This window comes from Balaenoptera acutorostrata, chromosome 10 (assembly GCF_949987535.1).
Source record: "Balaenoptera acutorostrata chromosome 10, mBalAcu1.1, whole genome shotgun sequence".
Lineage (NCBI taxonomy): Eukaryota > Metazoa > Chordata > Mammalia > Artiodactyla > Balaenopteridae > Balaenoptera > Balaenoptera acutorostrata.
Window position 1 is genome coordinate 46464803 of NC_080073.1, and position 25443 is coordinate 46490245.

General features: G+C 42.5%; 1 protein-coding gene across 3 annotated transcripts in view; it reads left to right on the forward strand.

Moving 5' to 3' along the window:
- Position 1: 1 nt before the first annotated feature.
- Positions 2-25443, forward strand: part of ACKR2 (atypical chemokine receptor 2) — a 49853-nt gene continuing 24411 nt past the window's right edge. For 2 of the 3 annotated variants that reach the window (XR_009009430.1, XR_452085.2), the window contains exons 1-2: positions 2-184; positions 4630-4919. Coding sequence is in view for 1 of the 3 variants with exons in the window: in XM_057554325.1 (XP_057410308.1) it covers positions 4865-4919 (55 nt within the window). In the remaining 2 variants the exon portion in view is untranslated. The remainder of the gene's footprint in view (positions 185-4629; positions 4920-25443) is intronic. The other variant, XM_057554325.1, reaches the window with a different exon arrangement.

Sequence of the window (25443 nt, forward strand, 5' to 3'; positions counted from 1 at the left end):
CGCCCACAGCCGGCCTCAGCCAATCAGAAGCCAGTGGCTGGGACGCTGGTGTCGGGGTTGGCGGGCGAGTGCGGGCCTGTACGCGGTGGCTGGGGCGGCCCGGCGCGAGCCCCGGATTGGCTGGGGCGACGTGCGCGGGCGGTGACTCCGCGTCCCCGGCTCTCATGTAGGAATCGCATCAGAGGTGAGAGCTCGGTGACCGGGATTGCGCGGAGGACGCGGGCGGGGTATTGGCCCTTGGCCCGGCGGTACTTGAGATTACTCTCGCCCTTTTCCTCTCGGGACGCGGCGGCGGCAGCGAGCATCGCGAAGGCGGTGTCCCGAGCGCCGGCCGGGCGGGGCCGGGGATCAGGGGGTTCAACCGCGGCCGGTCCTTGGGGGGTTGCGGGTGAGGAGGGAGCACGTTCCTGCCTTCGGGGGCGCCGGCGGCGGTGGGGCGCTGGAGCCACTCCAAGCCCTGGCGGTTATCCGCCACGAACGTGCGCTGTCGGCCTCCCGGCTTGGCGCTTACACTGTAGTGGGAGGAAGCCACTCATTGCAAGCACGGGTGATTCCACCTAGATCGGGGTGGTTTACCTGAGGAGAGACGTGTCAGAGGCCCCTTGTGGCAGTGAACTTCCCGGGACAGAGCCCCTAATTTGTTCGTAGAGCAGTCGGTAACTACCTGGCGAATTAGTGCAAAGCATCAAGCGCTACCGTGGGGATTCTAACTAAACTAGAATCTCTGGATGTAACCACGGAACGAGGCAGACTGCCAAGTGCTTTATCCCACAGGTAGGAGCTCAGTGTCATAGGCTCAGGATTTTGAAAATCTTTTGTCTCATAATTGAGTTAAAACACTGGTAGGAAACATTCATGCTGAGTACGATAAATTAAAAACCCTTTACATTGGTCATGTGGAGTGCTTTCAGCTGCTTGAGGGCACGTATATTTGTCTGGTTCATGCAGGCATCTCCTTGAACACTGTCTTTGAGCTCAGTAGGGCCTCAGTAATGCTAAAAGAAGAAGTGACAACTGATGCAGTAGCTGGAGAGCTTAAAAGATAAGTAGGGGGCAATTCCTTGGCGGTTCAGTGGTTAGGACTCCACGCTTCCACTTCAGGGGGCACGGGTCGATCCCTGGTGGGGGAACTAAGATCCTGCATGCCGCGCAGTGCGGCCAAAAAAAAAATTGGAAAAAAAAAGATAAGTAGGAAGATCAGGAACTCATTTAGGTTAATTAAAGCGATAAAAGAGCCTGACAGATTTGAATATGAAAGTCATATGCATAAGTAAAGCAAGGGCTTCCCTGGTGGCGCAGTGGTTAAGAATCCGCCTGCCACTGCAGGGGATACGGATTTGAGCCCTGGTCTGGGAAGATCCCACATGCCACAGAGCAACTAAGCCCGTGCGCCACAAGTACTGAGCCCGCGTGCCACAGCTACTGAAGCCCGAGCACCTAGAGTCCGTGCTCCAAAACAAAGAGAAGCCACCTCAATGAGAAGCCTGTGCACCACAAGGAAGAGTAGCCTCCGCTCGCCACAGCTAGAGAAAGCCCGTGCGCAGCAACGAAGATCCAACGCAGCCAAAAATAAATAAATTAATTAATTAAAAAAAAAAAAAAGTAAAGCAGAAGTCAAGTCCCTTCATTCTGGAAAAACAAAGGCTAACTGCAGCAGTGACCACAGCATGTTCATTCCTGAAGAGGATTTATATGAATCAAAATAATGTTAGCTAATTTGCTAATTTCCAGAGAATGAGATTTGGGGTCAGGCAGACCAGTGCTGGTCCCAACTTAGCCACATACTAGCCATGACCTTGGGCTTCACTTTCTTCCTTTGTAAAGTGGGGATAACAGTAGTGGTGGTTAATGGGGAAATAAATGTAGAGTGTTAGCTATTAGTTTAAAAATTCCTATGCCATGCATTGTGCAGAAAGATGCAGACCCTGCCCTATTTGTGTAAGAAATGATCTCTTTCTGATCATATGTAGAAACCAAAATCTTGGTAAATGGTGATGATGCCTATCCGTATCAGATGATGCAGAAGTTTTTTTTGTTGTTGTTGTTGTTTTTTTTTATAATTTTTATACTTTTCTGTATTTCCTGATTTTTTTTTTTAATTATTAGCACCTTTAATTATTATTTATTTATTTGGCTGTGTTGGGTCTTCGTTTCTGTGCGAGGGCTTCCTCTAGCTGCGGCAAGTGGGGGCCACTCTTCATCGCGGTGCGCGGGCCTCTCACTATCGTGGCCTCTCCTGTTGCGGAGCACAGGCTCCAGACGCGCAGGCTCAGTAATTGTGGCTCACGGGCCTAGTTGCTCCGCGGCATGTGGGATCCTCCCAGACCAGGGCTCGAACCCGTGTCCCCTGCATTAGCAGGCCGACTCTCAACCACTGCGCCACCAGGGAAGCCCAGAAGTTTTTTTTTAAAGATTGTTCTGCTGTACTTTATTCAGTATCATGTTACAAGAAAACAACAGTGACAGCTGATTGAACTATTAAATTTTTCATAAGACATTGGTGACAAATGTACAACATATATTATTCCATTCTTCTTACTTTGTGTCATTTCAAAGTATCATATTGATGCAGAAGACTTTAAAAAATTATTTGGGTTCTCATGTATTAAATTAATCCACCTGTAATTTATAGGAAGGCAGCACAGGAAGTCTCTGACAGCTTTGCTAATTTCCCCTCTTTAGAGAGTCTCTGTAACTTCTCATGCTCCAAGTAGCTGTCCACACATGATCATATGCACTATAAGGGAAATGGGCTTCTAAACTCAGATTTGGGCTAAGGCTCAGCTTAAAGCTACACTATCTGGTTTTTGACATCCTTAAAAAAATACTGTGTGATCTTTGTGGAATTTTGTCTAAAACAAATATTAAAACTTTTGAGAAAATTGGTAATATCTATGACTATTTTCAAACTACAGTTGAGAGTCACAGTCAGCAAATACTGGACACGTATATTGTGCCCTGTACAGGACTCAGAAATTAGACTCAGTTCCTTCCCTGAAATAATTTATCATCTGATTAGGTCAAAGGAACAGGTATAGAAAAATATCAAAAACAGTCTGTGATAAGTGCTTTGAATGGAAATCCAGGCAGATATCATAGTGAGTGAGCGGTTTCAAAGAAGGCTTCTTGGGACAGGGGCTTGAATGAGTGGGCTTTGAAGGATGAATAGCATGTAAATAAGTTGGAAGAGTATTCCAGAAAAAGGAAACAGTGGGCAGAGGAATAGAGGTAGACCGTGGGATTGTAGTTCTGGCATGGAGGACAGTGAGTGGGGAAAAGGCAAAAATTTGTGACTAAAGCAGAGCCAGAGTAATGGAAAGTAGGCCTAAGCTCACAGGGGAGGACCTTAAACGCTAATCAAAGAACTTGGACAATATTATATTAGGTGGCCCTTGAAGGTTTTGGAGCAGGATGTTTCAAGAGCTGAGTGAATTTGAGGTACTTGGTAGTGAAGTTGAATGCATTAGAAAAGGACTGTCAGCATTCCTCTGCCAGGAAACAAGGCTATTGAGTATGTAGCTCATTATATTCTTTATATTGAAGCCATATCCTGGGTCTTAAGGATAGGGAAGGCTGCTACGTGCTGTAGTGTCATCCCTCTACCACCTTGACAAGGCCTGCTGCTTTAAAGTAGCAAGAGTCCATACAGACCAGTCTCCAGGGAGAATTGACTAGGGTCCAGGCCATCATAAAATTCCAGACTCCACAGCACGTCCGTAACTGAACATAATTATCTCTCTCTTCTCCTTCCCCCTGCTGTGGACACCCCTTCCTCATAATCCTGTACTTTCTCTTTAAATTCCCTGACTTGGTTGGTAGAACTGCTTTCCATCCCATTAACCGAACATGAAACCTGGGTAAATCCTTGATGCTACTCCTACTTTTGTGCACACGTAGCCAGTGACATGTGGGCAGATAACTGAATGACAAGGGGCCAGCCTTCTGAAGATCGGTGGCAGAGGTGAGACTGTGCCTTCACTCTCATAGTACTATGCTCTGACCAAACTGGCCCAGTGATGTTGAGAGGATCATTTATACAGGAAAGCATTTAAACAGATTAAATAAGGAAATACATTTGCATCATTTTACGCTTGATGCAAGACTGTTTTCACTGACAATATTTTCCAACAAAAAGCCGTGCAGTTGTCACTAAAAAATGGATCTTGGATTCACTGAAGCTCCTCAGAATTCCTTTTTGTTCTTCCTGTTAGTTATTTGGAGGGGGGTGGGCATGGAACTTCTCTAACTGAGCTGAAACCCTCCTGCCTCATTCCCTTGCTTTGGAGATAACTGGATTTGGAATTAACAGCACAACCATCTCGTCTTAAAAATTTATATAATTTTATGTACACCTGAGACTAACACAATACTGTAAATCAACTATACTCCAATAAAAATTAAAAAAAAGAAAAAGGTAATACAGATCATACAATGACCAAAAAATTTATAAAATTTTATATCCTATATAATTTATTAAATGTGTCTTTTAGTAGAGAATGAGTAAGCAGAATTTGGTCTTTTAGTTTTATGTGGTTTATATCCTGATTTTAAAAATTAGAAAATTTGTAATCTTATATAAGCTATATAACTGAAAAGATTGACTTATTTTTATAATCTGTATTTGTACAGGTAATTTGACTAGATTCCGCAAAGAGAGAATTGATCACTGGAAGCAAAAGCTTTCTGTTCACCACAGGTGAACAGCTTTTTCCACCAGAAAGGCTAAATCTGATTTTCCACCTGGGCTCCCCAGCTGGCTCCTGGTACTCGGTATGATGGAGAGTACCGTGGTTATGCATGAACGTTGGGTTACAAGCACCCTGGCATCAGAACCTCTGTTAAACATTTTCGCCCACAGCACCTGATGGTGTGCTGCACGTGGAAAATACTTGTTGACTCAAGACTATCTCTCTGCAGAGGTGAGTACCTGAGTTCAGGGACTCTAGCTGCATTTCAGCTACTGGGGCTGCAGTAGCTGGGCAGGGACTGTGGGCTCCTGTGGCTTCTTAATCCTCCTGATCACCCACCATTGACAGTCTCCCTTTCAGAACCCTCCTCTCCTCTCCTCCACTGCCTTGGATACTGATGGCCTCTCTGCTTCCCCCCCACTCTGTCTCTCCCAACAATGACTTAGGGCTATTTTTACAGCCTGCTAATTCTCTGAGAATGAGGTGCCTCTTATGGAAGGCACTGCCATACTCAATGGCACTGCAAATAGGTTTCTATTGACTGATCTCCAGGCCCTCCAAGTCATTTTGCCGTGACACTGATTGTGAGGCACCATCTGTTTGTCTTGATGGCTTAATGAATTGAGGGCTCATAAACGTAGCCGACATCTAAATCAGATCCATATCTCAATAAGGACAGGATAATGGTCTCCTTTGCCAGAGATGGATGGACAGACAATTACTTCTATAACTCTGAGAGAAAAATGGATTATGCAGACAGACACTTCACCCAAATTGGTGGCCCTGAATTACTCTCCCTGTGCTGATGCTTTTGCTCAGGGACAGGAACCCGCCTACCCTGTTTCTGGAAAAACCGGAAAAGAAAGATTACGTGCCTGACCCAAGTTCACTCAGTGAATCAGCAGACAAGTGCTAGCCATCAAAGTCCTTCTGCTACTTTGTTTTATGAGAGTCAGAAGAGTTTCTAGAATGATGAGTATTAAAATAACTGTAGAAAAAGTGACCTCATAACCTTGGCCTGTCGCCTAGTACAGTATGTCTGATTAGAGGGAAATGACAGGCCATGAGATGGCTAAGCATTAGGTGTCCTGCGCAGATCGTGATTTCTCCTGAAATTGTGTGAGTTGTTGCTTAAGGGCAGTTCGCTCTTTCCTTTAGCTGGGATCTGGAATCCTTGTGATCCGTGAGCTATAGTGAGAGAGTGTCCCTGGCCTCCCTCTTACCTGCAAGTATCTTACATGAGAAACAAGCAGCACCACATGCACCAAACAGCCTGCTGTACAACACCAGCACACGCTCAGCGCCTCCCATTCTCTGGGCACACTGCTACGTACTTGATGTACTCAAGTGATCATTAAAACAGCTCAATCAAGTAAATATTATTATCCCCATTTTACACATGAGGAAACTGAGGTTCAGCATGGTTAAGTAACTTGCTTATGTTTCCATAGAAGCAGAGGCAGGATTTGAATCCAGTCCTGTTTAGCTCATACTCTTTCTGGAAGGTTCCATTGCCTCTGTGCTTTCTTTTCCTTACCTGTGCCTGGTCTTTCTCTTACCTTCCATTTCCCCTGTTAGAATCCCTATCAATCATAACTTTTGTTTTGAAATATGTGTGTGTGTGTGTGTGTGTGTGTGTGTGTGTGTGTATGTAGATATATATATGTATGTATATATTCACAAACACATGCACTTTCATATCTGTATATCTATATTTATAGATATTACAGATATTTATAAATAGAGGTATAAATAAATAAAATGAGGAAAGGTATACCCCTCAAATGTGTTTTTTTTTTGAAAGGGGAATGTAATTTATTTATTTTTTAAAAAAAATTATTTTATTTATTTTTGGCTGCGTTGGGTCTTCGTTGCTGCACGCGGGCTTTCTCTAGTTGCGGCGAGCAGGGGCTACTCTTCGTTGCGGTGCACGGGCTTCTCATTGCGGTGGCTTCTCTTGTTGCAGAGCACAGGCTCTAGGCGCGCAGGCTTCAGTAGTTGTGGCACATGGGCTCAGTATTTGTGGCTCATGGGCTCTAGAGCGCAGGCTCAGTAGTTGTGGCGCACGGGCTTAGTTGCTCTGCGGCCTGTGGAATTTTCCCAGACAAGGTATCGAACCTGTGTCCCCTGCATTGGCAGGTGGATTCTTAACCATTGCACCACCAGGGAAGTCCCCCCTCAAATGTTAATGATGGTTTTATCTGAATATAGAATAATGATTTGTGATTTTCATTTTTTTCTCTGTGTTTTTCTTTTCTGTATTTATCAAACCAAATTTATCGTGATCAGAAAACACTTTTAAAGTCTTTTGTATCCTTTCAACTTCATATGCCACTACCTTTGTAAATAAAATCTTTCCTGATCTTCAAGCTGCTGCTGCCCCTTTTTCTGTTTCTTTTATTTATTTTTTTGCCCACGCCTTGTGGCTTGCAAGATCTTAGTTCCCCAACCAAGGACTGAACCCGGGCCACAGCAGTGAAAGTGCCAAGTCCTAATCACTGGACCACCAGGGAATTCCCTGATGCTACCCATTTTTCTTTTGAAACACACTCCCTTTCCCCAGCACTTTATATTTTGTTGAGTCATTTCTAGCATTTTGCTTTGTATTCTGTGTAACCTTAGTTTCTCGGGGCCCCACTCAGATATGAAGAGTCAGGGAAGCACACCTAATGATAAAAATGGTAACAGAAGAGTTACTACTCCAATCTGCTCCCATCAAGAAAGCTAGGATCTTCCTGCTATATCCACTATATGCCAGTCTTACATCTCTTTTCATCCCTGTGACCGTAGCTGTGTCTCCTCCACATTGCTGTTCCCATGACATGAGTCAACTGTCATGCTCACTCTGGTGTTTATGCGTGATGCTGTCCCGTCTCCTATCACTTGGTGCTAAGCTACGCCCCATTATTCTATCAGGCCCCGTACAGTCCAGGCTGTGCCTCTGTTCTTTTTCACTTTGTTGAAGTTGAGGAAGGACATCTCTTCCCACCCAGGTTGTGCTTTTTCAAGTACAACCCTTGTACAAGTTACCCCTTCCCCTTGTTTTCTTAATCTCTGATAAAACCTGTTGTGTGACAACTCTTATGTTTGAGTTTTTCTGTCTTACAGCACCCCTCCCCTACCCTCTTGTCTAGAGGAACTTGTACTAAGCTAGGTCAGGGGTCAGAGTAATCTGACCCAGTCCTTCCCTGTTCTCAGTCAAGGGCCCGGACAGAAGGGCCCACAGCTGTGCTCTTGTGCTCCCTCCTCCCATTCTCCCTCTCTCTCTCTCTCTCTCATCTGAGAGATCAAGGTGTGGTTTCATTCTGTAACTTAATCAAGTGTCTCTGGGGCAGCCTGTTAGCCTTCATCTCACCAGTCATTGTCTTTCCAGGGAGGCCTATCTGGGGCTCCCAGAAATGGAAGCCTGGTGGCCTGCTCTGACATACGCAATGCTTGAGTAGACAAGCAGAACCAGCCCTCTTTGGGCTATCAGTCCACTGTGTCCTCTTCTAACCTCTCCATTAGCTTCTAAGACCCTTGGAGAGGAGCTGAGCACCATTCAGCTTTGTACACTCTGAAGCAACTGGCATAGTTACATAGGATGGCAAGAACTCCATTAAACTTATGCAGAATGAATTACTACAATCCATTGAATCTCGTGCTCTGCTTTTCTTAACATTATTGCAACAAATGATCAAATAAAAGTTAAAGTTTAGTTCCACTTTGTTCTATGCTAAGTATATCACACTGATTCCGATTCTATCACTTATCTGAGTTTTAAAACATGGAAATGTAATTGACATACCATAAAATTCACCCCTTTAGGATGTACAATTCAGTGGTTTTTAATATATTCACAAAGTTGTATAACCGTCAGCTTTAATTCCAGACCAGCATTTTTATCATGCCAAATCTGGGTGATACACATTAACTATCACGCTCAGTCGCCCTCTGTCTCCCCCCAACCTCCCCCCCGGCCCAGGCAAGCAATCACTAATCTATTTTCTTTGTCTATGGATTTGCCTATTCTGGATATGTCATAAAAATGGAATCGGGAAGAGATATGGGAACATATGTATATGTATAACTGATTCACTTTGTTATAAAGCAGAAACTAACACACCATTGTAAAGCAATTATACTCCAATAAAGATGTTAAAAAAAATGGAATCATATAATATGTGGACTTTTGTATCTTGTTTCTTTCACTTAGCACAGTGCTTTCAAGGTTCATCCATGTTGTAGCATGTATAGGTGTTTCATTCCTTTTTGATGGCTAAATAATATTCCAATGCACAGATATATATGTGTGGGTGTGTGTGTGTGTGTGTACACACATATATATGTACACACAAACCACATTTTGTTTATACATTCATCAATTGATGGACATTTGGATTGTTTCTACTTTTTGGCTATTATGAATAAAATTATTGGGAACAGTCATATACATGTTTTTTCTGTGGACATATATATAATTTCAATTTTCTTGGGTGTATACCTATACCTTGGTGGATCATATGGTAACTTTTATGTTTAACTTTTTTTTTTTGGCCATGGCACTTGGCTGTGGGATCTTAGTTCCCTGACAAGGGATTGAACCCACGCTCTAGGCAGTGAAAGTGCAGAGTTCTAACCACTGGACCACCAGGGAATTTCCCCATGTTTAACTTTTTAAGGAACTACCAAATTGTTTTCCAGAGGAGCAGTACCATTTTACATTCCCAGCAGCAATGAATGAGGGTTTCAATTTCTCCGCATCCTCATCCACACATATTATTGTTCATCTTTTTGATTATAGCTATCCCAGTGGGTGTAAAGAGGTATCATTGTGGTTTTGATTTTCATTTCCCTGACGCTAATAATGTTGAGTATGTTTTTATGTGCTCATTGGCCATTTGATGTTTCTTTGGAAAAGTGTCTATCCAGTTTATTGCATGCTTTTATCATATCATAGGGTGTTGAAGATTGTCAAATGCTTTTTTCTGCATCTACTGAGATGATCATGTGGTTTATGTCTTTTATTGTAGTAATATGGTGTATTACATTGGTTGATTTTAATATGTTGGGCCAACCTTGCTTTCGTGGAAAAAAATTCCAATTTGTCATGGTGTGTAGTATATGTTGTTAGATTTGGTTTGCTGGTATTTTGCTGAATTGTTTGTGTGTGTGTGTGTGTGTGTGTGTGTGTGTGTGTGTGACTATATCCACAAGGGATATTGGTCTGCAGTTTTCTTTTCTTGTAATGTCTTTGTTGGATTTTGGTATCAGAGTAATAATGGTTCATAGAATGAGTTGGGAAGTGTTCCTTCCTCTTCTGTTTTTTGATAGATTTTGAAAGGATTGGTGGTAGTTCTTTAAATGTTTGGTAGAAGTCACCAGTGAAGCCAACGGATCATGGGCTTTTCTTTATGGGAAGTTTTTTGATTACTAATTCAATCCCTTTATTATAGGCCTATTCAGATTTCTTGTTTCCTTCTAAGACGGTTTTGGTAGTTTGTATGTTTCTAGAAATTTGTCCATTTCTTCTAAATTATCTAATTTGTTGGCGTACAATTGTTCATAGTATTCCCTTACAATCCTTTTTATTCCTTTTTTATAATCCCTCTTTTATTCCTGATTTTAGTGATTTGAGTCTTCTCCCTTTTTTTCCTTCTTTCTTTTTTTTTTTCAATTTTGTCAATTTTGTTGATCTTTTCAAAGAACAACTTAAAATTTTTTTTCTCTGTTGTATTTTTGTTCTCTCTTTCATTTATTTCTGCTCTAATATTTGTTTTGTCTTTCCTTCTGCTTGCTTTGTGTTTAGTTTGCTCTACTTTTTCTAGGGTCTTAAGGTGGAAGGTTAATTCATTGGTTTGAGGTCTTTTTTCTTTTTTAACATAGGCATTTACAGCTATACATTTCCTTCTAAGCATTGCTTTCACTGTATCCTATAAGTTTTTTGTATTTTGTTTTTGGTTTCTTTCATCTCAAAGTATTTTATAGTTTCCCTTGTGATTTCTTCTTTGACTCATTGGTTACTTAGGAATATGTTGTTTAATTTCCACATAATTGTGAATCCCCTAAATTTCCTCCTGTTGTTGATTTAATTTAATTCCATTGTGGTCAGAGAACATACTTTGTATGATTTCAGTTCTTTTAAATTTATTGAGACTTGTTTTACGGCCTAACATACGGTCTATCCTGAAGAATGCTCCATGTGCACTTGAGAAGAATGTGTACCCTGCTGTCATTGAGTGGAGTGTTCTATCCAAGTTTTTAGGCATTCACTTTCACCTGGTAAAAGGTCCAAAGGATTTCATCTGTCAAGTCTTTCTTCATCGATCTCACCAGCAAAAATGTACAATTTCTTCATTTGAACTTGTCACCCATAACTATGATATATAGATATGCCAACACCCATAACTGTGATATAACCTTTATTACAAGTCAGTCTTTCTACACGCTGATGTTCTGGGTTTCTTTTGTGCAAGGACCAAGTCTTAACTGTATCTCCATATCCCTGAATATGCAGTATTCATTAGTGACTTTAAAGCATGCCATTAAAAAGATGAGAGAATTTGGGGGTTATTGAATACCTTTTAAACATTGAACCCTAGTCTGTATACTGTAGAGAGTAGAACAGGAAAAGAAAGGCAGGGCACTCTGCCTCTGGGGAACCTACAGCTTAGTTAAGAAGACAGTACATCTGCACGAGAAACCTTTAACACAGGATCTGACCAAGTGCCAATACAAGGGCTCTAGGAGTTGGGCTTGTCCGCTTTGTCTCTGACTCTCTCTGTGCATGGGAAAGAGACTTACAGAGCTGTGAGGTTGGAACAACCCTCAGGACTCCTGATTCCCAGTTGTCGATCAGTGTGGAATCCTCTGGCAGCTGATCACCCAGCTTCTGCTTGGACACTCTCACCCACAGGGAGAAGGCCCACTAAGGACTTGATGGTTGTTTGCCAATTTTGGGTGGCAAGGGGAAATTGAATTGCTTTTTAGCTACCAAACACCCTTCAATCTTCCCCATAAAAGAAACTATAAGCCTGAAAGTATATGTGTAAAGTCAATAAGGAAGGGAAAGAGCTCTAGTCAGAAGCTTTAATCTCAGTGGGATAGGTCACAGGATACTTACATTACATTTTGATGTCAGGTAAGGAAAGTCAGATCAAGTTCATCCTGAGAAGGGTCACTTCTGGCGGAACCAAAATCAATTATTTTCTGAGGCCTATTATTTTCTTAGAGCCCACCTATATATGAATGTTCTGGGAAGGTTTGAGGCTATGAGATTTGGAGAGGTGAATTCATCCCACAGACCAGTTAGATATTTTATTCTGTCTAATTTAGGATTAAAGACCAATGATTTCAGGGGCTAATTAGGGTATTTCTGGAGGCTTCTTGTCAGGAATACAGTGTAGTTAGGAAGGTTTTCAAGCCAGAATGTAAACTGTTTTCTCTAGAAACCTCTGAAAATAAAATTATATTAGAAAATAAAATTATATTATGAAGTACCTACAATTTTGGTGGTGCACACTAAATAAAACAGGAGGATGATATAAGGGCTGGCCCATAGTTGTGTGTAATATTTGACCAAGTGAGTAATATCTTTGTTACAGTCTTCATGGTCCCATTTATTGACAGCTAGTCAGAACACTACTGGGCAGAACACTCCTGGGGGAGGGGAACATCAAGCCACCTGATATTGGAGAATTAGAGAAGGGACAGAGCCAGTCTGGGGGGATAACAGACTTGAGCAGGGTGGAAGAATGGGCAAGCTTTGGATGGACAGAACGAGAGAAGAGATGAGGGTTGGTGAGAGGGCCACAGAGGCTCGATGTATAAGACATGTTATTTGACCAGTGCAAAGTACCTAGGAGGCTGTAAACCTGGGCTTCGGTAGAGGCAAGGCACAGGAAAATTGCTGTCTTCGTGTCCACATAGGTGTGTCAGGAGTCTTACAGCTTTTGAACAAGATCAGCTTACTACGTGCACATAAGTCATCCATGTGACTGTGCTCTAGGCAATAGCACCTATTGAGTTGATGACTAAGGCAGTCTGTCTATGACTTACCAGAAATTCTCTTCCCAAGGAGGTCAGGGGAGAAAATGGGAGTGGTGGGCCAGGAATAATGGGCAATTCTGGGTGGACCAGAGTGAGTCACCTTCCCCAATGCTAATACCAGAAGATCAGGCCAAGGACTTTTGTCTCTGCTGTTTTTTCTCTTCACCTTTTCCCCAAATCCTAGCTCTGTCAGCTCTTTCATCCTTTGACTTTTCTGATAGGGCCCTGGAGTTGGAACAGCTCTAACTTTACAGATAAAGGCCCTGAAGCCCAGAGAGGCCTTATTCCTACAAAACACCAATTTCAGAGTTGGGACTAGAAAGACCTCTTGACTACCAGCCCCCTGCACTTTGTCCTTTCACCACGTGGCTTTCCTCTTTGAGTCGTCTCTCCATTGTGTCAACTGAGAGGCAAAAGGGATACAGAACAGGACATGGCAGAAACTTGAAGTGGTGTCCCTCGACTATAAAGTGCCCCAGGGAACATAAGGGGAGGCAGGAGGAGTCTGGGGCAGAGGCCCATCTACCATGACCCTATTCTCCCTTCTTTTCTTCTGCAATGTAGTCCCTACAAGTGACAACATCTTGCTTTGAAATTTTGTCTGTGACTCCGCCACCCCTGACGATTTGGCATAGTCAGCGGGATGTAGAGCAACACAGCAGAAGAACAGAGGTATGATGTAGGATGAAGCAGCAGGTGCCCAGCTCATGAGATCCCTGAATGTCTTACTTTTATGTTCCCCTCCCTTACCTTCCACTCCTGGTGATACTGTACCTAAGGTCTGTCCCTGGGCTGGTTTACTTTTCAGAAAGGTTTTGTTGCTTCTGGCAAGCATCATAAATTAAACCTGTTGGTCTATCTGTTTGACCTTTGTTGTAACCCTCTCCTCTCAGACCCCTCTAAATCAGGTGTACTCTCTTTCCCCTTAGGTTAGATAAATGTTCTATGGATGCTTCTGTCTGGGTCAGGAAGGAAACTCCAGCATCTCTCCAGTCAGTTAATTTAAAACATTTTGGTCCCTGTTTTGTGTAATTTGGAATTGGTTATACCAGAGATGGCCCAGAAGTTCCAAGACTGATCCTGGGACCATCATTTCCCGAAATGTTTAAGGCAAAACAAACAAACTCTCATTATTGCCAGACTGAGTCAGAGATCTGTGAGAAAACAAGGAAATTTCCACCCAGCAGAAGTGGCAAAACCTCATTAAGGCTATTGGTGAAATTCTTTTTTGGGAAGTCTTTTATGTACCTGTAAAAAGCCCCTGATAGCAAAAGATCAAGCCCTCCTACCTTTAGAGGTGTCCCAGTTGTCACTTAATGCCTCCTTATTCCAAATCCACCCTTCATTGCTTTGCTTGTGATATTAGAACATTTCTTCCTGTCAGCAGGCTCAGGGTTAAGTCTATCAGTAGGGGGTGCTGGAGGGCAAATTTCATCTGCATGAGTGGGTGGTTTCTTTATCTTCTGCCTACTAATACTCCAGTTGTGGGGCAGTCCTGCTTGCCAGTCAAGGCCCAAATATTGAAAATATCGTCAAGATATAATGAATATTAAATTATTAATGAGATATTTACATTCTTTTATTGTGCTAAGTCTTTGAAATCTAGTGTGTGCTTTATACTTGCACCACTTCTCAATTTGGACATTCAAGTACTAGCCAATAGCCACATATGGCCAGTGGCTACTGTATTGGACAGCACACCTCTAGAACATGGTTTGCCCACACATACTTAATGGGAGTGACACTTTCAGAGACAGTTCAAAAAAGAAACTGCATAAAAAATCTTAGACTTCATTCTGTAGCTTTATTGATCATATTAATATGGTATTTTTAAACCATTTTATTGTATTAGAATGAACATACTAGTGATTGTGTGTATTATTTTAGGAATCAAGATTTTCGGTATAAAAGAAAAGGAAGTACAATCACAGAATCAAGAATTTAAGTAGAAACACTGTTGAGCATTACTGTTGAGTTTGCTACTCAATCATGTTATTAACTCGTTTATTGGTGTCATGAAGAATACAGAAACTGTTAAAAATAGCAGTTAGGAGACATTTTCTGACTCAAAGGGAATATTAGTAGCATGAACCTATACGTTCTGCTCTTGAGTCAGAAGAAAACCATGTGAAATAGCCAAAATCCAGGACTTCCCTGGCAGTCCAGTGGTTAGGACTCCACGCTCCCACTACAGGGGCCACAGGTTCAATCCCTGGTTGGGGAACTAAGATCCTGTATGCCGCGTGGCGCGGCCAAAAAAAAAAACCAAACATATATATATGTATATATATAAAATATCCAAAATCCAATTGGATCTAATTTTAAAGATCCTCAAGAGTTACATAGTCCTATGAATATGAATGAATGCACAGTTCCATCAGGTCTTCAAGTTCAAGGGTCTCTAGAGATATTTATGTAAAGGTATTTACATATCTTAACATATATACATTTATGTATCTTAAGATTTTGAAACTGAGTCAAAAAATCAACATGGCTAAGAGCTGTGGACTTTTAGGGAGAAAAATGCGTAACATAAAACTTGAACCCAGGGAAGTGGACTAGATGATCACTGCCCTATTTATGTATTTAGGTATATATTTATGTATTAACTTTTCTTTTATTTATTTATTAATTAATTTTAGCCTGCATTGGGTCTTCGTTGCTGTGCGCGGGCTTTCTCTAGTTGCGGCACACGGGAGCTATTCTTCATTGTGGTGCGCAGGCTCAGTAGTTGTGGCTCGCAGGCTCTAGAGCACAGGCTCAGTAGTTGTGGCGCAAGGACTCAGTTGCTTCGCGGCATGTGAGATCTTCCCGGACCAGGGCTCGAACCTGTGTCCCCTGCATTGGCAGGCAGATTCTTAACAACTGCGCCACCAGGGAAGTCCCAACGTTTTCTTTTTTCTCCTAGAGTATTTTAAAGAAAATCCAAGATATTGTATATTATATTTATATTATGTTATGTTATATTATATTATATTATTTTACCCAATTATTACCACTTTGACATTTTGGAGTCATTAACATAATCATATATAGAGTTTGGTGTTGCCCATGGGTTCTCAATAAGATTCTCAGCCTCCCAGCCCAACAGTCTGCTAGCAGACACTGGTATGGTAACTTCCTTCCTTAGGTGGGTAAACATCTTTTAACCTGGGAAGCTTCAGAATAAAGCATAGAAATATTTAAGAGAAGAGACCCATTAGCATTAATATTTTTTGTGTGTGAAGTAAGTAAGTGGCTTTACATATTTGATGCTTTATATATTTGTCACAGGAAGGGTGGGTTTGGTCTGGTAGAATGACAGCTTTGTAACTGGTTTGAAATGTTTGAGCAATATACATTTTTCTAAGGTGAAATCTTACTAAATTATTCTTAATATTGAGACATTTAAGAGCCCTTTAGATTCCTAACACTTAAAGTTTAGTGTATGGGATTTATAAGTATGAATTTCTCCCCAGGAAAGCTTTGTTTATTATTTAAAGCAGTTGAAGTCCATAAAGGGAAATGCTTGAGATGAAGCAGGCCATTGTGTGAATACATTTATAAGCTCCCTGTTCTGGTCTCTAGCCCCTTGTCACTTTCCAATGTAAGAACCACCGAAGAGCCTCTACAAAATGGGGCCCTGATACAGAAAAGGCTGCCCACACACTAGCAGGTTCCTATCCTGTGCTACCTATTTATAGACTCCACCAAGATGGGCAACCTGTGGTCGCAGATCCCTCCTTCTCCTCCCTGCCTATCAAATGAAGGAGCATGGTAGAATAAAAAATGCTAGGCTTGACCTGGGTTTTCCAATTTATTGGTTTTTTTCTTATGTGTACTGCCTTTCGTCTGTCACCCAAAAAAGATGATCCAATTGTTAGGAGTTGTCCACTGGATCTGAGTTGTTAGGCTTATTCTCTGGGTAGTGTGAGGCGACCCCTAGTGGAAGGCAGATGTTACCACAGTCAGAAGAACTCGAAAAATGCATTCCTGTCTGGGAAAAGATAGACTTGTATCTAAACTCAGACTAATGTTCTCATTTTATGGGACAACTTTTCAAACGTGTATACATTACAAACCACACATCCCTTCCAACTTCCAAAGCTCTGGTGAGCTAGAAGCAAAATTATGGCACTAAGGAAAACTAAATAAAACAGCAACAAGGGAGCTTTACATGGCCTGAAACCCTTCCAAGATCAAGATGAATTCTGACGCTGCAATTCTTCAATCTACCAGATCTCGAGACTCAAGCCATATCAACACTGTTATCTAGCTGGTTTTCCAGTAGTGTCACTCCAACCCTGAGAGCTTTCTTACTTGTCTTTTGCATTCTTTTTGTCAAGTACTCAGTTATGTCCTGGGTTCCTTTGCAGCCCAGGCTACCCTAGAATCCATATAGCACGCATGTTCTAGCAGGATACAGGGTCTATGAAAAGGAATTTCAATAAAGAACCTAGATGGAAAGAGCCCTATGATGTTCTCTTGGCCATCCCTATGGCTCTGTGAGGCTGTAGACCATCCTCAAGGATGCAAGGGTGACCAGCCACAACTACATCAAAACTGATAGCAAACAAGGTAAATCTGGATACAATTCATAGAGACCACCAAAGCCCTGGGAAGCTTTAGCCTAGAAAGAAAAGGGGGTTACTTTGTGGCATTCAAGATGCACTGAGTGAAGACCACAAAGTGTGGGACTGTGTGGAGATGCCAGATAAATACCCTCAGGTCCAGTGTGTGAAAGAGAAGACTGCCGGGCTAGTACTGTAGGATTCTTAAGTCCTCACCTTGCTTACCACCATAGTTTACTGCTGCATATCAGGAGGGTCCCTCTTCCCTGCCCCTTTCCATCATAGCTTCTCCTTCAAATGTCTTTTTCAGTGGTGACCCATGACCACCTGGCAGTTGGTGCACAACAGACTTTAGCATTGTCTCTAAAGTTCTCTGATTGCTGCTTATTCCACGTTTGGGACACAGTGTGCTAAATGCTATAAAAATTTCCCTCACCTAAAGGCTACCTAAGTAAGACATGGATCCTCCCTGACATAGCATGTTTGCTGGTTAGCTGCTTTGTGATATAGAGAACTACTCACCTATAGGAACATTTGATTTCATGTCCTTTTTCTAGTGCTAATCCTTGGAACTGGTTTGTTTGTTTTTTAACTTGCAAGGCCCATTGTAAAACCTGTGGGAATTCTAGAACAAGGCCTAATGCAACTAATGCCATTGGGGCTTCACAAACCAAGTTGTCTTTTGCCTCTGTAAAGGAAGAATAAAATAGCTCATGAACTTTAACTGTGGCTCAAGGTAGATAGAAAAAGATAACCTCTAAAATTAAAGAAGTATCCCAGGTTCTTCACTCCATAAGAGGAATAATCCTTCTATTGGTTCACGTAGATCCTGGACATTGGTGGACAATTGTTAAAAGTTATTCATTACAAATTATCCTGGGACTTTCCTGGTGGCACAGTGGTTAAGAATCCGCCTGCTAATGCAGGGGACATGGGTTGGATTCCTGGTCTGGGAAGATCCCACATGCCACAGAGCAACTAAGCCCGTGTGCCACAACTACTGAGCCTGCATGCCACAACTACTGAAGCCTGCGTGCTGTAGGGCCCGCGTGCCGCAACTAGTGAGCCCGCGTGCTGCAACTACTGAAGCCCACGCCCCTAGAGCCTGTGCCCTGCAATGAGAAGCCACCACAATGAGAAGCCCACGCACCGCAACGAAGAGTAGCCCCCGCTCGCCGCAACTAGAGAAAGCCCACGCGCAGCAACGAAGACCCAACACAGCCAAACTTTGAAAAAAAAAATTAATTACCCTGATTGCAAGATGAACTCCCTATGTATTTGTTATGCTACTTAGGGTTTGCTTGTCTTGTTACATTAAACAAGTCTCCCTCCCAACTCTTAACTTTTTGAAAGGCCAAACAAATGGTTCTCTGAGGAACAGAGAAAGAAAGTCAAGACTGTGAAATTACTTATAGCATGAAAGGGCATATTTGTAGGCTACCAAATATGTACTGTATGTAGATGGTACATCTATCAAAGGGAGGATACAGGGAGGAAAGCAGCCCCCATCATCCCTAGAACTTCATGCCATTTCTTCTGAAAGATAAACTCTGGATTAGCAGAAATCCTTAACTTTTGACTCTATGCACAGAAACTATGGCCCTCCTTATATAGCTTCAGTGTTTGACTGGACATAAACTCTGACCTCTTTCAATATGTCCAATATCAGAACCCCCTTTCAAATAATACCTTCTGAAGTTTTGGTAATATAGGTTCATTAATCACAGGCCTAAATGTAAAACCTGAAATTATAAAATTTCTAGAAGAAAGCATAGGAGGAAATCTTTGTGACCTGAGGGTAAGCAAAGATTTCTTAGATAAGACACGAAAAGCACAACCCATAGAAGAAAAAAATTGTTTGTACTCCACTAAAATTAAGAACTACTGCTCTTCAAAAGACACTGTTACAGTAATGAAAACACAAGTCACAAACTAGGAGAAAATATGTGCAAACCATATACCTGATAAAGAACTTATATCCAAGATAAACAGAGAGCCCTCCATACTCAGTAGTAAGAAAACAGCCTTTTTTTTTTTTTAATGGACAAAAGATTTGAAAAGACACTTCACGAAAGAAGATATATGGATGGCAAGTTGGCATCCATATATGTTCAATGTCGTTAGTTCTTAAGGAAATGCAAATAAATACCACAATGAAATACTACTTCACACTTAGTAGAATGACTAAAAGTAAAGACTGACCAATCCAAGTACTTAGGGGATTGTGGAGCAATTAGAACTCGCATATTTTGCTGGTGGAGATGCAAAATGGTACAGCCACCTTGGAAAACGATTTGCCTGGTTTCTTACACAGCTAAACATATACTTACCATACAACCTAGCTGTTTCTTTCCTAGTTTTTACCCAGGAGAAATGAAAACCTATATTCACCCCAAAACCTGCATATGAATGTTTATAGCAGCTTTATTTGTAATCACAGAAAACTGGGAACAAACCAAATGTCCCTCAGCTGCAGAGTGGATAGACAAACTGGCATGTTGAATGGAATGTAATTTGGTACAATCACTTTGAAAAACTATTTGGCAGTATTTACCCAAGACAAACATATTCCCCAGCAACTGCACTCCTAGAGACACCCATGAGAAATGAGTAATATTTGCCAAAAGGCTTATACAAGGATGTTCATAGCAGTACTACTTGTAGTAATGGTGTAATAAAGAATCTGATTCTATTTTTTTTAGTACCTTATTTTATTTTATTATTTATTTATTTATTTATGTCTGTGTTGGGTCTTCGTTGCTGTGCGCGGGCTTTCTCTAGTTGTGGCGAGCGGGGGCTACTCTTTGTTGCGGTGCATGGGCTTCTCATTGTGGTGGCTTCGCTTGTTGCAGAGCACAGGCTCTAGGCGAGCGGGCTTCAGTAGTTGTGGCTCATGGACTTCAGTAGTTGTGGCTCGCGGGCTCTAGAGCACAGGCTCAGTTAGTTGTGGCACATGGGCTTAGTTGCTCCATGGCATGTGGAATCTTCCCAGACCAGGGCTCGAACTCGTGTCCCCTGCATTGGCAGGTGGATTCTTAACCACTGCACCACCAGGGAAGCCCTCTGATTCTATTTTTGATGTTTGATCATGATAGCCTGCAAGCCCCATCACTCCCCTTTTCCTTTTTTTGCCCCACTCCTGGACACGCCAATAAGAAAACCCGGGTACTTGCTTCCTTGACATGAGTGGGATATTAAGACCACTCAAACTTCAGCCAGTGGGAGAGGGAGTCTCCTCCCCAACCACTGTAAAAACTAGAGCCACTTGCCCCTTCTGCTTAAGCCAAGCAGGCTGGTTTGAATGTGGGCCTTGCTCTCCTCAGAAAGCTTTGCTATGTTGCTAATCTTTCAAATCCTCTTGTGAGTGTATTGCATCATTAGTCTCCAGCTCCAAACCGATTTTGGATGGGTGGAGGCATGGATACCATCCTCCAGGGAGCAACCACAAAGCAAACCCTAAACTGGACTCTATTCAAATGCCGACTCAACAATAAACAGACAAATAAATTATTGAATATTCACCCAATGGAACCTATAGGGCAATGAGAATAAATGAACTACAGTGGCATGTACTCTCACAAACATAATGTTGAGCAAAAGAAATCGAACACAAAAGAATGTGTTCAATATGACTATGTTTAAATAAAGTTTAAAAACAGGCAAAACTAATCTATGATATTAAAAGTCAGGATAGTCACCACCATTCTAAGAGTAGTGGGTTACTGCAAAGGAGCACAGAGGGGGCACTTTTCTGCACGTCAGGCTCAATTAGGGTGGTTGGGGGTGGGGGTGGGGGGAGCATCAGGAAGCAGGGGCTGGGTTGGGGGATGGTCCCAACTCCGAAATGTTCTGGCTCTGCTCCTGGTCCTGCTGACAGATTAAGAGTGTGAACTAGCTCCACCCAGTGGAAAAGTGTGGAAATGCATGTCAGTGTTTAAAGGAGGGTGACTGGCCCCTCCTGTGAGACACATAATGTCAGCCAGTTTGGGGAGTGGGGTGCAGATTCTGGGCTCAGAAATGGGATAGAGTATCTAAGAAGGGTGTGAAGTTAGCCTTTCTGTCCTGCCACAGGGAGCTGGTCTCAGCCACACTGAGGGGGACAAATGACTTCTCTGACAGGAGAGGTGGGAAGCTGAGGGCTCCACTATCCCCAGGCTTTGTCTGCCTCACGAGGCAGTCTAGGCTGGGTTTGGATATCACCTTTATTCAGATGCTAGATGCTAACTCAGTAAGGTAAGTAGTAATCCCCATTATACAGATGAGGAAACTGAGGCCCAGGTAACTTGGTTTGTAAATGGCAGAATTAAGGTTTGAACTCAGATCTGTCTTGCTCCAAACCCAGCTCTTAACCTTTTTTTTGTACCGTGGCTTCCACTGGCTGGCTGGTGAAGCCTATGGGCCCATCTCAAAATAATGTTTTTAAAAGTATAAAATAAAACACATAAGATTACTGATCCTATTGAAATTGCCAAGAAATGCCAATCCTATTAAAATACAGATCTAAGATATTTTTTCCTACTGTGGCATGGTATATGCTATATATGTGTTTCTTTACTGATGTCTTAAATACAAGGTATAGCAGTGAGTCTGAAAACGACCAGAATTTCCAGGAAATGATGAGTATAAATATTTTGAGATTGTCTGCTATAATAGTGACATGAAATGAAACTATCAGTGACTTTACTGGTGACAAAGTCACAGGTCGAATTCCATTTGAAGGAAATGCTGAATTTCCATCAGAGGCCAGTGAAAATAAGGATGTAATCTTGTTCCCATTTAAGTTCAGAGACCTCCTGCATACTAGGCGTGGGTCCATTGGGAATCTGTGGACCCAGGTTAAGACCCCTTGATTCTATTGCCTCTGACTCATCTTCCCTACCCTTTGACTGTTCCCAGGGTTTACTGGAAACCAGCCTGTGAGCTGGAGACTTGCAGAGAGTGCTGGGCGTTTGTTAAATAACAAGGAGAGATCACAGGACCCAAGAGACACTGAAGGCCTCCAATGCCTCAGACAGGCTGTTGGACGCAGAGATACACAGAAGAATAACATGTAGCCATCCTTTGAAGGCTCCCAGCCTGGTAGAGGCAGTGTCTCCAAGTAGTTTATGATTAACCTTCAAATGAATTAAACAGGCAAGAAGTGAGTGCTTTGGGAATAGAGGAAGAACAATATTATGGGACGGGTAGTCCAGGAAGCTGTCCTGTAAGAGGCAACACTAGGGCTGACATTAGGGATGGGCACCTTCAGAGGGGGGCAGTACAACATAGTAGTTAGGCACATAGGCTCTGCTGTCAGACGACCTGTGTTCAAAACCTGGCTCCATCACTTCCTAGCTATGGACAAGTCTGCCTGATCTCTCCATACCTGCTTCCTCATCTGTAAAATGGAGTGACCCGAGAAATTCATAGGGCTGGTGTGAAGATTAAATGAGTTTAAATGTCGTTAGCCATGATAATAGTGCTGATTATCATTGGAGAGGTGGACAGACAGAAGGACAAAGCCTTTCTAGGGGTTAAGGACAGCTTGAACTATACAGAGGCTGGATTATTTTCTTGTGAAAAGAGCAGGAGAGGGAGGGCCACTAGCTCTATGATTTAACGTGGAGCACAGAAGCCATGTTTTATTTTCATCACTGTGTTTTTGTTTTACTTTGCATCAGGGAATAACTTCAAACTTTTGATTTCACCAGTAGTACTCCATAAGACAAGGCTAGTGTGAGTATTTAAGTTTTAAAAAGTGATGAGTTGATTTAGAATATTCACACAATAATACTTAGTACAGGTGGTATGGGATGTGGCAAAGAATGTGAAAGTAGTGGCAATGCCTGGTTTGAATCACTGGATTAGGAAATAGGAACCACCTTCACTTTACGGAATTTTTTTTAAAATTTTTTTTTAATTTATTGAAGTATAGTTGATTTACAATGTTGTGTTAGTTTCTGCTGTACAGCAAAGTGATCAGTTGTATATACATACATATATATAGACATATATATGTATGTATATATATATATATATATACAATTCTTATTCTTTTCCATTATGGTTTATCACAGGATATTGAATATAGTTCCCTGTGCTATACAGTAGGTCCTCGTTTATCTATAATAGTTTGCATCTGCTAATCCCAAACTCCCAATCCAACCCCCCCCTTCCCTCTTGGCAACCGTAAGTCTGTTCTCTATGTCCACTTTACAGAATTTTAGAGGCTCTTGTGGCCCAGCCCAACATTCCCTGCAGCCTTGAATGGGACATGGAGGCTGATGGTAAATACACAGTATTTAGGAGAAGCCTAGCATTACTGTCCACATCCTTTCATTTCTGGATACATTCAAGGGCAGTATTTCAAACTGTGGGTCACCGCCCAGAAGTGAGTTGTGAAATCAGTTAATGTGTCATGTCCAGCATTTAAGAAATGTGAAACAACAGAATTGAAAATATCAAAGCACATTATGGGTAGTCAGGGTAATTATTATTTTGTGTAACTTGTGCAGTGGACTGCTAGGTAAATGCTTTTCCTCCTGTGGGTTACAGGCAAAAGCATCTGCTCGGGTGGAAACAGGCCTGGCTTCTGGTCCAAGTTCTGCTCCTGCCCTGTTGCCTAGTGGGGTGGTCCCCACACCCTCTGAGCCATGGAGGCAGATTAATTTTGCTGGGTGGTTAACGTGCTATGTTATGTTCAGGGCTCTTATTTATTTGTTTGTTTGTTTGTTTATTAATTTTTGGCTGCATTGGGTCTTCGTTGCTACGCGCGGGCTTTCTCTAGTTGGGGCTACTCTTCGTTGTGGTGCGCGGGCTTCTCATTGCAGTGGCTTCTCTTGTTGTGGAGCACGGGCTCTAGGTGTGCAGGCTTCAGTAGTTGTGGCTCTCAGGCTCAGTAGTTGTGGCTCACGGGCTTAGTTTCTTAACCACTGTGCCACCAGGGAAGTCCCTATGTTCGGGGTTCTGATTTAGCCAAAGTGTTCTCCAGACCATTTATATGCCCAGAGCCCTCCACCTCCAAGGGACTGAGTTCTCTAGGAGACAGGCCTGGAATCAGGCCAAATAGGGCCCTGGTGCTTTTCACAGTCACCTTCCTGAGATCATACAAATGTTCCTTTTTGCAGATTTTCAGCCCACACCCAGGGCTTCTGCTTCCAAACACTTCATCACATTTCCAATTACAGCATTTTATTATCTCATGGTGTCCTCATTTTATGGCTACACTTCCCACTGTGATATGTAATATCTGGGTGGAGCATATCCCCAACCTGAAGCAGCCTCTGTGTTGTTTTGCCTCACCTCTCCTGAGACCCACTGTCCTGTGGAACCTGAGGAGGCAGACTGGTCCTCTCTAGATCTCAGGGGTTCATTCTCCTGGATTTGGTTCAGCAGTTTCCTCCCACTGATCCACCACAGAGGTGACTGGGTGGCAACTCAAGGGGACAATTCTTGGATGGAGTATATAGGTAAATGTCTTAGCAGACCCAGAGACAGAGATTTGAGCTAAATTTTGGTTTGAACTATATAAAGTTGCCTTTTTTTTTTTTTAAATAAGGCAAAGAAGGTCAGCCATTGGCAATGTCATGTGGTTCAAGTAGTAGTTTATTTGGGAGACGGAGACACAGGCAGGATAGTGGGGAAGTGAGGCAGGGGAGGGAAGGTCACCTAAAGGATGTGTTATCAACCCAGTTACACCTGTGGGTAACTGGAGTGTAATCCCATTGGAGAAGTTCAAGAAAACAGTATAGACCATACACCTGAGAGTTACTTCACCCAAAGGGCAAGGGATGTGGGCTATATTTGTAACAACTCACCACAGCCATTGATTGAGGACTCTCGAGGGAGCAGGAAGTGTTGGTTCCCTGGAACTTCTGGCCCAGTCGTTGGTTGAGGGCTCTTGAGGCGACGAGAGGCATTACTTCCCTGGAACTTCTGGCGTGTGACACTGGTGGGCAGGGGTGAAACAGGCTTTGTTAGACAGAGCAAGCCCTCAGACAAAGCAGTGTGGGCGTTTCCAGTAGGGAGTCAGCCAGTGTACACTAAGTAGGTATAAGTGAGGGTAGAGTATAGGAGCACCAGCAACAGCACCTGCTGCAGGAGCTATGCCACTAGCTCTTGACCACAAACTCAAGTATATAAGAACATAGGATTATATTTTCTAGAACAACTTATTTTCTGTTTTGAGACTCCGATCC